This window comes from Aspergillus ambiguus, assembly GCF_047715705.1.
Source record: "Aspergillus ambiguus strain CBS 117.58 unplaced genomic scaffold BDV59scaffold_23, whole genome shotgun sequence".
Taxonomy (NCBI): Eukaryota; Fungi; Ascomycota; class Eurotiomycetes; order Eurotiales; family Aspergillaceae; genus Aspergillus; species Aspergillus ambiguus.
The window spans coordinates 337,409-349,362 of NW_027395536.1; the positions used below are offsets into that span (position 1 = coordinate 337,409).

At 51.9% G+C, this 11,954-nt stretch overlaps 6 protein-coding genes across 6 annotated transcripts; 2 read left to right on the plus strand and 4 right to left on the minus strand.

The window, feature by feature from the left end:
- Positions 1-1,065: 1,065 nt before the first annotated feature.
- Positions 1,066-1,905, minus strand: BDV59DRAFT_203344 (uncharacterized protein; the record flags this gene model as incomplete). Its single annotated transcript, XM_073694249.1, has 1 exon — positions 1,066-1,905. One exon carries the CDS (start codon positions 1,903-1,905, stop codon positions 1,066-1,068), a length of 840 nt encoding a protein of 279 aa, XP_073546514.1.
- A 2,001-nt stretch (positions 1,906-3,906) lies between these two features.
- BDV59DRAFT_63195 (uncharacterized protein) lies at positions 3,907-5,467 on the minus strand. Its single transcript, XM_073696798.1, has 3 exons — positions 4,908-5,467; positions 4,269-4,817; positions 3,907-4,195 (listed from the first exon to the last, which is right to left on the minus strand). Exons 1-3 carry the CDS (start codon positions 5,391-5,393, stop codon positions 4,133-4,135), a joined length of 1,098 nt encoding a protein of 365 aa, XP_073546515.1. The 5' UTR covers positions 5,394-5,467; the 3' UTR covers positions 3,907-4,132.
- A 185-nt stretch (positions 5,468-5,652) lies between these two features.
- BDV59DRAFT_181676 (mitochondrial 37S ribosomal protein uS8m) lies at positions 5,653-6,600 on the minus strand. The gene is made up of 2 exons (XM_073690276.1): positions 6,481-6,600; positions 5,653-6,417 (listed from the first exon to the last, which is right to left on the minus strand). The coding sequence occupies exon 2, from the start codon at positions 6,338-6,340 to the stop codon at positions 5,828-5,830; it is 513 nt and encodes a 170-aa protein (XP_073546516.1). The 5' UTR covers positions 6,341-6,417; positions 6,481-6,600; the 3' UTR covers positions 5,653-5,827.
- A 656-nt stretch (positions 6,601-7,256) lies between these two features.
- BDV59DRAFT_203347 (uncharacterized protein) lies at positions 7,257-8,856 on the plus strand (the record flags this gene model as incomplete). The annotated part of the gene is made up of 3 exons (XM_073694250.1): positions 7,257-7,294; positions 7,352-7,518; positions 7,565-8,856. 3 exons carry the CDS (start codon positions 7,257-7,259, stop codon positions 8,854-8,856), a joined length of 1,497 nt encoding a protein of 498 aa, XP_073546517.1.
- Positions 8,857-9,132: 276 nt separating this feature from the next.
- Positions 9,133-11,178, minus strand: BDV59DRAFT_63239 (uncharacterized protein). Its single transcript, XM_073696799.1, has one exon. The coding sequence runs from the start codon at positions 11,008-11,010 to the stop codon at positions 9,409-9,411; it is 1,602 nt and encodes a 533-aa protein (XP_073546518.1). The 5' UTR covers positions 11,011-11,178; the 3' UTR covers positions 9,133-9,408.
- On the plus strand, positions 11,179-11,768 carry BDV59DRAFT_63261 (uncharacterized protein). The gene has a single exon (XM_073696800.1). It carries the CDS (start codon positions 11,347-11,349, stop codon positions 11,710-11,712), a length of 366 nt encoding a protein of 121 aa, XP_073546519.1. The 5' UTR covers positions 11,179-11,346; the 3' UTR covers positions 11,713-11,768.
- The last annotated feature ends 186 nt before the right edge of the window (positions 11,769-11,954 follow it).

Consider the following 11,954-nt stretch of genomic DNA (forward strand, 5'->3'; position numbering starts at 1 on the left):
TTGAGGTTTTCGCTCGTGTGGCCTCCTCACACAAATGAAATTGGATCACATCGTGATGCCTGCGTATAACAAGGAAAATTTCCAGGTGGCTTCCCCATGTTGCGCCATAATCCAAAAAAAATTTAGGGGGGTGGGGGTGGGGGGGAAGGAAATGGATAGGGACGGGTGGGCTGTGGTTCATCAAAGAACAGTATTCAATTATCGTACACTCAAACTCAATAGTCTAAGACAGGTATACAACCATGCTCTGGAAGTTGGACTTTGCTAGTTCACGAAGTGTGGCCCAGAGAATCTAGTCAGCATTCGCAGTCATCGCCAAAAGACATTAACAGTTGGCCAATGTCCAGTACCATAGAGCCGATAGACTAGTAAAATTTGCCATATAGACAAATACACCAGATTCACATGAGCATAACGCATCAGCATACCATAAACAATAACAGAGACATATAATCAGGGCAACAAATGAGGCCACACAGTGATCCGCTCCCCCTAGTCGCCAGAGCAGCTCATGAACAATATCAAACCTGCCCCGAGGGCCCTCTCCAATCGTGGTACATGACCCAATTAAATAAAGACAATATGCATATCACAGAAGCGTTCAAATAAACCAGCCACCAATACAGAATGTGGGAGGCATGTAGCCATAGAGACCGTGATGAAGCGGCCGTGAATATAACCCATTCGGTAACCAACAAACAATCGAACCAAGCGCATGTTTCTGGTCGCTAACGAAATAATTTCCCTGTTATTTCCTCCTCGGGTAGGCGTAATTAGAATCCTAGATAGTTTGTGTGGAAGACGGGGCCATATATGCTATTCCAAGGGTGTTCCTTATCCACGGAAATAGGAAACCACGGATGCATTCCACAGAAGAGAAGGGGATCTCATAAGTTCAAAGGCCACAGTAATACCATGGACATGTCATATGGGGAAGCCTGGCAAAAATCCCTCCACGGAAAGTCAAGGATATCAAGAGTACTCAGCCGGTCCTGGAAATCGGAGTAAAACATGGCCACGAGACGGTATAATCAAATCCAATCTTCAGAGTATCCTGGGATTGACTTAAGGGCTCGCAAACTTCACACGGCGGCTGCGTCTCTCCTGGATACGCTTCTCGGTGTCAATATAAAGCTGGTCCAGATATTCCATGGCAGTAGCATCCTTGAGGATCTTGGCAACCTGGATGCCAGCGGAAATAAGTTGAAGTACATTTCGGTCATCCTTGATTGGTCGAGACTGGTGCTTGGCAGCATGTCTCATCTCCAGGGAATTTTCCAGTACGGTGACTAGCTGTTTGATTTGCTGATTATACAGAACTCGAGCGGGGATGCGACGCTTGGTGGCCAGCCTCTTGAGAAGATATACCCATTCGGTCCACTCTCTGTCTGAAGGAACCCTCACCTTTCTCTTGTCCGGTTCCAAGGGAATAGGGAACTGGTACTTGGCAACAAAGTCAAAAGCACACTGTGACAGGCGATCGTTTACTGAATTCAGGATACGATCTTGCTCTGAGACATCAAGGTTAGTAGGGAGATGAGGCAAGTCCCTTCCTTGCGCGAGGATGGTGCGCTCAGAGGGAATGTCCAGTAGCTGGCATGGGCCGTCAAATTCATCCCGGTTTGAAGGGCGTCGCTGCGCGTGATACCTCGAGTTGTTCTTCAGCTTCTCGGATGCCCGCCGACTGTTGCGCTCCACCACATACTCTTGACTCTCCGGTGGGGTAGAAAAATCATAGTTGCGCCGGAGAGTCTCGGGGGTAACGGGAACCGGATGGCTCCAGTCCCGGTACAATGCCGGCGGTCGAGTCACTGGCCCAACGGGTGAAACAATGACGCTCCCAGGAGGATGCGAGGTAGCTGGTATACCGTTGTAGGGAATTGGGTACTCGAAATCAGGCGACATTTGCCTCTGTTGCCGTGTAGCTGCGATATGGCTCTCGATAGAGACTCCATCGCGGCGAGGTGGGGAATATCGAGTCATGCTAAAATGGGTAAATTGAGAGTTTCAGTATGATAATAGAGTCTCCCCCAATAGGGAGAAGGTAGGGGCAATGATACGGAATGATTGTATACCTTGAGTGGTACATCCGGGACGGGTCTCCAGGCGCACCGTACATCGGTGGCTGCTGAGGCATGGTTCCACTATACAAAATGAGCTTTTCTGAAGACACAGAATAGACAAGAGACAAGAAGAAAAAAGATAGAACGAAGAGTAAGAGGATGCTCGCTGGAGCTAACCTATGATGAGACCAAGATTCGGAATCACTACTTGGAGAACGTGTGCAGGACCCGCTGCCTGGCGTTGTTCCAGAGAAGTAGCTGAAAGTTGAGGGCATTGCCATCAACGGGGGAGGCAGAACCGGAGGCATGGGGTTTATATGGACGACGCAAAAATGCTGACGGTGGATCCAAGAAAGACGATAAAGGGACCGGAGGAAGTTTAATGAGTTGACTCAGGGACATCCAAGCTCGGTAGTGCGAAACAGAGCCTGATTGCGAAGCAGCAATTATAGTTTAATATTGTTGACAAATAAGAACAGGGTCAGAGCCCAATATGGAGAGAAATGGGGACTTCTTCTCTTGCTTTCCCGACGTCCTCGTACGAGAGAAAGACAGGGGACGTAATACTCCCCACCGTGGCAAAGAGAGCGCTTGTAGTCAAAATTCTGTTCCTGCCCAGGGCTAGCCTCACGGAGGATATTAAGAGTATAAAATAGATGATTGTACCTTAGCATCAGCCAAATCGGAGCGATCGCTTTCAATATGCGAAGTTGACAGGGTTAGCAGAAGGCATTTCTAGGGCACGATGACGACCAGCTGTCGATAGATAAACATTTTCATTATTACAAAGAAGCCTACTCCATCAATAGAGAACAGCAAAGCGCCATGGGCCGTCAATCCTGATTCCCTGTTGTTCTGTCGTCAATCAGACGCCTCGCTGCACTGCCATCTCCAGCGTGTCAGGACAGACTCCACGGATAAAAACCGAGAGACCCATGCAAAAATCGAAGATGAACCACTCTTTGGCGCCGATCGTGTCCGCAAACGCGATAGACCATCACAGGAGAAGAGGAGAAAAAAGCAAAAGGATCCTCTGCTGGGCTGGGTTTTGGGCAGCAATGGCCCGAGCCAACGGGGCGCACATGCAAGTAGACCACATTGACACATTACTGTCGTGTCAAAGAAGCTTCGTCAATCAGATTTTTTGTTGGAAAGGACCGCGCCCCGATGGGTTTTCCCCGCAGACAAGTAGTGGATTTGGCTGCATGTAAAGCGCAGAGAGGAGCTGCGGCGAAGCAACTAAATGGCCAGTCCACGTCCTTCTAATATCCTGTCCCCCAATCCAGCCCCCAGACCGTCGACCCAGTCACAGGAATATCTGGGACTTCAGACATGCATCATTCTAGGGGCTGGCTTCTGTCGAAATCTGGGGTGGGGCTAGTCTGGTTGACGACAACCTAGTATATCGGTAAACACTCCGCTTATGGGGCCTTATACGTACGAGGGACTATAAACCCCGGCATTATTCAACTGGATTCTACAAACAGCATAACAGCAAGAGAAATCGAGAAACCTGGGCAGATGACGGCCTGATGCCCACACGACCCTGTGAACAGCATGGATCTTCGCTCTTCCTACTAGGATTTGGAAATACGCAGTTTCAAGCTCGTTGGGCATACAGATCAGTGCATTCTTGTTGCCCAATCTGCGGGCCTCAAGCTGACTAGGCGTTGTATGAATGGATAGTGACAAAGGCCCATCTGAAAAGCCTGGTCAGCCGTAGAACGAACTGTTATTTGTTTCGGATTCGATCATTTCAAGCCTCACGAATACCCATCTGCCAATCACCACAGGCCCACCCACTGATTTGTCCATGTAGTGGACAAGGGATTACCGGGACACAGACACTGCATAGTCGGATAGTCCCGTTCCATGAAGGATCTTGCCATTTGGCGTAACAACAATATAGACTTTTATAACCCGAGAAATGATCGAGAAGCCAACGGGGATCGTTTGGATCTTGCAGATGAGATGTAGTAGAGAACAAGGATAGTCCATGTTGGACATAGAGGCCTGCGCTCTCTTCTGCCCTTAGTGGCAGGGATGGGCTTAAAGAAAGCAAGCAAAGGTCAGATTTTCTTCTTATATGACGCGTTGGCTGGAAGCTCAGCGCCGATGCGGCGGGCAAAATCCTAGGGGTTCAGTTAGTAAATCATGGGAGAATGCTCAGAGGTCCATAAGCCATCTTGAACATATGCAACTTACTTCACAGCTTAGCCTGATGCCATCGTCAATCTTGACCCGAGGTTCAAATCCCAAAATGATCTTTGCCTTTTCGCCATTGGCGTATCGAACAGCACACGCGTCCCGCACACTTCCACGGCTCAGAGTGGTGGTTGTACCGAACAACCATGTTAGGAACTCGAGCACCAAGCCAACGAAATACGCCAGCGCCTGCGGGATGCGGATCTGAAATGGTGGGATGTGGCCGAAATGGGACCAGATAGCGAGACAGAAATCTCGGAAGGTAATGGGCTCGTTATTCTGGATAAAGAAGGCCTCACCGGCTGCCGTTCTCGTAGTGATCAGGTTTTCGGCGGCGAGGACGTGAGCATCTGCCACGTTGGTGACATAGGTCACGTCCCATAGGTTCTGGCCATCCCCAATGACAAAAGGGGTCTCGCCCTTAGCAATGCACGCGTGGATTGCAGGGACTAGCTGATAATCGCCTGGTCCACAAAGAACCGATGGTCGGAGTGCACAGGTGGCCATAGTATCACAGGATTCCCTCAGAACGAGAGCCTCTGCAGCTGCCTGACAATTGACCGGGATCAATGTTAGTTAGATTATACGAGATTTGGCCGCATGATACTGTGGGGTGGCAAGTATAAGGGATGTATCAACCTTAGATTCGCCATAGATGAGGGAAGACTTAGGAATTGGCCATTCCTCGTTGATGTTGATGTAGGGGGTATCCATATTATCAGTCACAACACAACAAGTACTAGTGTAGATGAAGCCTTTGGTCCCACTCCGCTTTGCAGCCTCAAGCATATTCCTGGTTCCCTCAACATTGATTTTCCAGACGTGTTCTTCTAGTCTTCGACCGAATCGCTCTGCAAGGACGGGAACGATCCCAGCAGTATGTATTATTATGTCCGGTTTGACCTGCCGGATAGCCTTGCTGACTTCACCTGCATCTGTGATGTCGACGCGGATAAATGCGATGCCATCTGGCAAGAGGTGGATTGGTCCTGGGGGGTTCAGGTCTATGACTGTAACAGCACACTTAGGATGGTTCTCCACGAGAGCTCTCACGGTTGCTGCGCCCACGAAGCCTGTACCCCCTGATATGAGAACATTGGTGAGAGGAGTCTTGCCTGCGGACATGGTGAGCTATCCATCAAAACAGCTGAGTTCTTTGGAATAAGAATATTAGGAGGCAGAGGATGGACATAGAAGGTGGTTGATGTGAGAAGGAACATAATGAGGCGGGTGCATAAATAATGAATGGCTGGATAAGTTATTGCCTCATACGGTTAGCGCATTCTGACATCTTGACATCTCAATACCGATTAACATTCACGGAATAATACTACTCGTTCCCGTGAAATGGGAACTGTGGGACAGACATGAAATGAAGCTAGTTCATAAGTTTGGAAATTCCGGCTAGTTACTATACAAGGTATCCATCCCAACAGTCGCAAACATCAAAGATAGTACAAGGCATGGGAGGAGACATATTGCCCAAACTCCGGTTGAAAATGCAAAACACCAATCCGCAGACCACATTCACACGCATAGAGGTATATACTGTCCCCATTTTAAAGCACCCGGCAAAGAACCAATCCTCCCACCTTCTTCTCCACGCACTCGCGTGCTTCCATGATGCCCCGGTCCGTCGAGAGGTAGAGACTTTCACCAGGGGATCGGAGTCCCTCAACGTAGCCACTCTTCTCGCCGCGGATGACTTGTCGCAGTCCGGCCACATCGATGTTGATCCTGCGCTTCGGCTTACTGACCATGCTCATCTTTCCCAGGACTGGTTCGCTTTGCCAGTACTTCAACCCCAGCCAAAGTCGCCGCGACGCGACATTGCTCTGCGTTACAGGCTCAACTCCTTGGGCCTCATCATTGGCGACCGGATGACCAAGAAGGATATGAGAAGGAGGAGGTGTCGGGCCACCGCGGACGACGGAGGAAACGTAGCCGGAGTTCTGAAGGGCCAGAGCAAGCTTCAAGTGGAGCTGGGAATTCGGAATAGACGTGAGACCGAGACGAGCCTTTGTAGCATTGTTCAGGTGGGAGCAGACGTGGGCAAGGTTAACGAGCGACATGGTGAGCGCGAGCAATTGGCCCGACGAGGGCCTGTGGTATGGATGGTGCGGTGTGTTTTGAGAAGATGGAGCGAAGCCTGGAGAGTGAATATAAGTAAACTCTTTGTTCCATGAACAGATATTTCAAAGTGGTTGTCTACCTATGAGAATGCCACCCACGAGTAGTACCGAGAAAAGCGCTTCTTCAATCGCGGACTGAATGAATCCCCGGCCGATGATGCGGAAGCTCCAGATGAAATTTTCGGAGAAACATTCCCACGCCGTCCGGATTATGTAAGTGCATATTAATTCCTGAGGCACTTAACATGTTATATAGTTCTAGTTTCTTACCAAGCTTGAATTATCTCGATATATAACAGGATTTCTATCTACTGCTTATATGAAAACCATAATAATAAACGGAATTACGACGATTATGCGAAGAAGCTTGTTCGTAGCCCCCAACTCTGTTTGCTCCTCTGCACCACCTACCGTGCCCTTTTTTTTCTTCCACCAGAAACCCCCATCTAAGTATCTAAGTTGCGGCTATTTCTGTCAAACTAACGCTCTTGTAGACAAGCAAGCAGCTTTGCTCGCTCTTCTTCCCCGTTTGCGCAACATCAGATCTGCGCTGAAAGATCCAATGCATCCTTGCGACTATACTGCTTTTGAACACCACTGCTGGTAGGTTGCAGGTTTCAAAAAGTCTCATAAGATCTCCGGGTATCTGTCGAAGACTGCGTACGGAGTATTGTGATCAGGCTTAGTTCAACCAATGAGGAAGGTTCTGTAAGCGCCGAGGTGACGATGCTGCATGCCGCCGGCCTATCACAACATCACTGCCAGGACCAGCTTTATAACGCTCGCGATGCACCTGATTTCCCCTCTTCTCCTCGTCCTCCCCTCATCTCCATCCTCCATCGTGGATATCTGCAAGATGCCTCCCTTACCCGGTGAAGAGCGTATACTCACCGTGTCAGTACCAAAACCTCGACACTGTTATTCCCCGCAATCTCCTAATTGACTGTATAGTTTCGCCGACATTCATTACTACTTCTCAGCTCCAACGCCAAAACCGCTGCAACATCGCTTCGATAAAGGCTCATACCTCTATCTCTATCATAATGCGACCCAGAAGAAGACCAGAGTAGAAGTCGCCAATAATCCCGGAACTCCAGACCAGGATGCCTTTAACGGGGGTATGTGTCTCTCCTCTCTGTCCATTCCTATACTAACCACCCCCAGCGCTGGACCAAGTGCACTTTGCCCATTCTGCCAAATTTCCCACTCTCTGCACTCTGACAGTAGACGGTCCCAGTACACAAACTTTCCCTCCCCCGCCGAGCTCAAACCCTTATGAATGGCATCTCCCTGGCACCACTGGCGACCACATGCGCCTTCACACTCTAGACATCTACTTCTGGACTCTCGACGATGCAAACCACTTCCTCGACCTCCTGGAGAGACATCTCATGGCCTCACAGATCGCCTCAGACCGACATCCATTCCCACCCCCCGCACAACACAACGCAAGCACCGTTGTGCAACAATTGGAAAACATCGCCATCGCAGACCCGGCCTACCAGAACGGTCAAACCCGCAGCTCACAGCCAGAGGCCGCACCTACGCCGCAACATGCTCATACCTCATCGCCATCTATCGCAAGCCCAAGCGCCATCCCCCCACCACCTCCACCAGGGACCGGATCACCAGGACACCAACAGCAGCAACCGCAGAATGAAGCCCCCGCGCCCCTCCCCTACAACCCAGCTGCCCCGGCCGCGCCGGAGCCCATCAAACACCGCGAAAAGACTCCCCCGCCCCCAATGGACGGCGCCGAGGGCACAGGCCTCGCGGCCGCAGCCACCGCGGACATTGTCAATCCTCCGGGACCACCGATGGGCGCTCCCTTCTCGCCACAACGCGCTAGCTTCAACAACAACTACACCACAGGCACGACAACAACCCAAAGCATTCCCTACGCCATGCCGGGAAGTTACGCCTCTCCACCACCCAGTGCAGGCCTTCCACCCCCGCCCGCCAGTGCCGGCCTGACCTCCGCCTTCCACATCCCAACGTCCTCCCTGCAGAGCCCCCCACCCACGACGACCGCCGCAGGCATCCCCTCCTACAACACCTCCTTCCTCGCTGGTAGTGGCCCAAGCACGACGATGTCCTTCGCCCCGCCGCCCAAAGACCTCAACGCCCACCTCATCCAGTCCCAGCCATCGCCCAGCCCGTACGCCCTTCCACCTCAACTACAACAGCATCAGCATCAGCCGACTCCGCCGCCTGGCGGATATGCAAATTACTCGTATGACACGGCCCAGCCGCGCCCACAGGCTGGCATCGGCGACTACGAGGTGCATAATCAGTTGTATCGGCCGACGGAGGCCGAGGCCAAGTCACACCATCAGAAGTATGCGCAGATGGCAGTGCAGAATCCAGGGCAGAAGCCGCGGGGGCTGGAGGAGCGGGCGCACCGTGTGGAGAGTCATGTCAACAAGTTTCTGAAGCGACTGGAGAAGAAGGTTTGATGTTCCTTGATGAGCTCGTGGTTGGTCTAGTTTGACGATGATACATCATTGCGCGGTTCCTATCAAAAGAGTATATGCACCAAAGTAGATTTATGCGAAATACAACTGAAGACGAAGTAAGCCTATCCAGCCCAACCCAGAATATCTAAAGGCCACCTCAGCCTTGACCGAAATCCAGCCCGAGACAACCGACGAGATAGAAACGAAACAACCTTAAAAAGACTCCACCACAGGGATATGCAAAATATGCAGCGACCACGCTAAGCCTAAATCAACTCCACCGGTAATGCTCCGACACATGTTCGTCGGTCAATGAGTGCCCCAACCGGAATTGAGGACAAGATGTGTAGCGAGTCGCCTCACAATGACGCAGGACACATACTTTCGAGTCATGTCCTAGCTGGCTGAAAGGAGGTTAAAAGAAGAAATTGTAACACGAGGCCCAAGAGACAAATAGATCCAGTTGCACGAAAATCAACAGGGTATAACAAGGGTATAAAGTTGCTAAGTTACAAATGGAGGGGAGAAGAAAATAAACATGCCCGGGTGCGTCTAGGCCACAGACAACTTTTCAACACCTTCAACAAGTTCCTCCGGCTTGTGGGGCGCGTTGTCAGAAGCATCCTCAGTCGGCGACTGAGCGTCAACTTTGATAACTTCATCAGTCTTAGAGGCAGGCTCCGAGGCGTGTTCGATAGTCTGGGGGGTTGTCTCGTGGGTGGGTTCGGCTTCAGGAACAGTTCCATTGTTCTCGGGTTCTGTACGCTTCTCTTCATCCGCCACCGCCTCAGCAGTTGCAGTGTCCTTGGATTGCTCTGAGGCAGCAAGCTCCTGAGGAGCATCCTCCGTTGTCTCGGCTGCCACGTTAGTAACGGAGTCCTTGGGTTCTTGGGGGGCGGCGACTTCCTCCTCTGGAACTGACGGGATGGCATGCTGCTCTACCCATTCTGCCGTACCGTCGATACCGATTGAGGAGGTAGACATGGCAGATCCGGCGGGAGGATCACCCTGCGTAGAGGCCTCCTGAGAGTGAACATCCACAGAACCCTCCTTCGAGGGTGCCGACGCAGAGGTCTGTGCTTTGGGCTTTGCGGCGCGGGAAGCAGGCTTAGGAACAGACTTCGAGGCAGTCCGTGTGGTTTTGGCTCCAGGTGGGTTCTTGGGATCCACCTTGTCGTGCACTTTCCTGGCAGAACTAGCAGTCGGGCGCATCATACGCGCCAAAAAGCCTTCATCTACAGGTTTGGTGCTGCGGTTGCTCGTGCGCGAGCTAGGACGCTCGTTCGATACAGAAGCAAGTGCAGATTGCTTGCGGGTGGTAGATGTGGTAGTGTTGTTGGCGCGTGACGGCACAGAAGGCTTGCGGGTCGGGCCGTTGGTACTTGATTTAGCCGCCGACGACAAACTCGGTGTTGTGGCAGATGATGGAAGCCGGGCCGGTTTAGTGGTTTTGGCAGCAGGCATGGAGGAACGAGGTTGCCGCGTACTAGGCTTTGCGGTGGTGTTTAGGGCCGCCCGGCTAGGTTTGCGGGTAGGCTCCTTAGCTGCAGAGCTAGCAGCAGGCTTCGAAGTGCGAACTGGCTTCGAATTATCTGGTTTAGACACTGCCTGGTTGGCGGAAGGTTTCTGCTTCACAGAGGATTTGGGGCCAGTTGCGGAAGGGGCCTTCTCCTTGGGAGCCGCAGAGGTGGCCTTTGCTGGTGCGGCAGATGGTGGATTGTTTTCCTTGGCGGTTGACGATGGTTGCATGGTCGCACGTATAGGAGATTGCAACGATTTGACGGGGGCTTCAGAGTTCGCGGAGTTCTTCGCGTTGGACACGGTGTCTGCGCCATTGCTAGGCGGAGTGGACGCCAAGGGGGTCTGCACGGCGCCCTCCATTTCTTCAGAGTTGAAGCTGCGCACGCGAACGGGGGCAGCTGGGCTATCACTGCGCGTGCTGGCACTTCTCCGCAGGTTTGCGACAGGACTAGACTGTACGGCGCCATCGACGGCAATGAAACTGGCCCGTACCTTGGATAAAGGTCTAGTCGAGCCTGGGGTGTCGGAACCAACGGGAGATCGACCGCGAGAGGGTGGAGAGGTAGTGTTGGCCTGCTGGTTCTCGAACCTGGCGAGCAAGCTGCGGACGCCTGGATGACCACCGGTATCCATAGCGGTGTCTGCGGATTAACCAAGCGGGATGGGCGATATGGTATGTGAGACGTGGAGGGGCGCAGCGATCTGGTATGCAAGACGATGAGGGGTAGAATGCGGGTACGACGGGGTTCGTAGGCGATCAGGTTGGTCACCCAGGACGGATGAAGGGATTATGAGGGTAAAGTCAATGATGAGTGAGGTGGAGTACAGCAGCTGGGAGAGGTAGTTATTTATATAGCCCCAGTCTGCGGCGAGTCACCGCGGCGAGATCCAACAGGAAAGGGATAGATGCAGTCAACAAAGTCGGGGTGAGGGGCACATTATCCGGGAGAGACAATCTATGGAGAGACAATGCAAACGGCCGTCAACAGAGACGGTAGAGAAGAGGAACAATGGGGATGTTGGAGGAGAAGAGGAGAGAGTGGGAGGGAGAAAGGGAGAAAGAGAGCGAGCGAGAGCGATGGAGTCTTATTGTTGTGGGCCTCAGGCACTTCAGGGGGAGCGCGGGCGGATCCGCGGCTTCAGGTAAATCACCAGGAGTATTTTCATCGAGCATCCTCATTTCTAGAAGGGTCTTGGTCGTTTCTGATTTGCCTAGCGTCGGAATCTCTGGGGATCCCCTCTGATCGCCCTGTTGTTGATGTGGGATTTTCCCTCCCTTCATCTTCCATCTGGTTCTTGTATACACCTCGGTTCACCAAACAGGAAATAAGATAATACTAGTTCCATCCACTATTGACTGCGGCCACATCGACCTGGATAATTGGCCCTGTCGTGGACTCCTTGCAAACTTCAATATCCCTTGTCCGGATATTTGAATCCCTGTTCTTCTAATCAAAAATACATCTCTCGTAGTATCCACGCCCTCCCACCGCTGATCGTTCCATCACCTGCAGACTGCCGCGATCCGCCCTACGACCATCCATACACACCATACACCACTTCCGGAACAAGCGATG

Bases quoted from the DNA above. Each gene is read 5' to 3' on its own strand.
- BDV59DRAFT_63195 (XM_073696798.1), bottom strand. From the start codon at position 5,393: ATGTCCGCAGGCAAGACTCCTCTCACCAATGTTCTCATATCAGGGGGT. The intron at 4,818-4,907 runs GTTGATACATCC...GTCAATTGTCAG, and splicing joins TCATCTATGGCGAATCTAAG to GCAGCTGCAGAGGCTCTCGT. The intron at 4,196-4,268 runs GTAAGTTGCATA...CTGAACCCCTAG, and splicing joins GCATCAGGCTAAGCTGTGAA to GATTTTGCCCGCCGCATCGG.
- BDV59DRAFT_181676 (XM_073690276.1), bottom strand. From the start codon at position 6,340: ATGTCGCTCGTTAACCTTGCCCACGTCTGCTCCCACCTGAACAATGCT.
- BDV59DRAFT_63239 (XM_073696799.1), bottom strand. From the start codon at position 11,010: ATGGATACCGGTGGTCATCCAGGCGTCCGCAGCTTGCTCGCCAGGTTC.
- BDV59DRAFT_63261 (XM_073696800.1), top strand. From the start codon at position 11,347: ATGCAAACGGCCGTCAACAGAGACGGTAGAGAAGAGGAACAATGGGGA.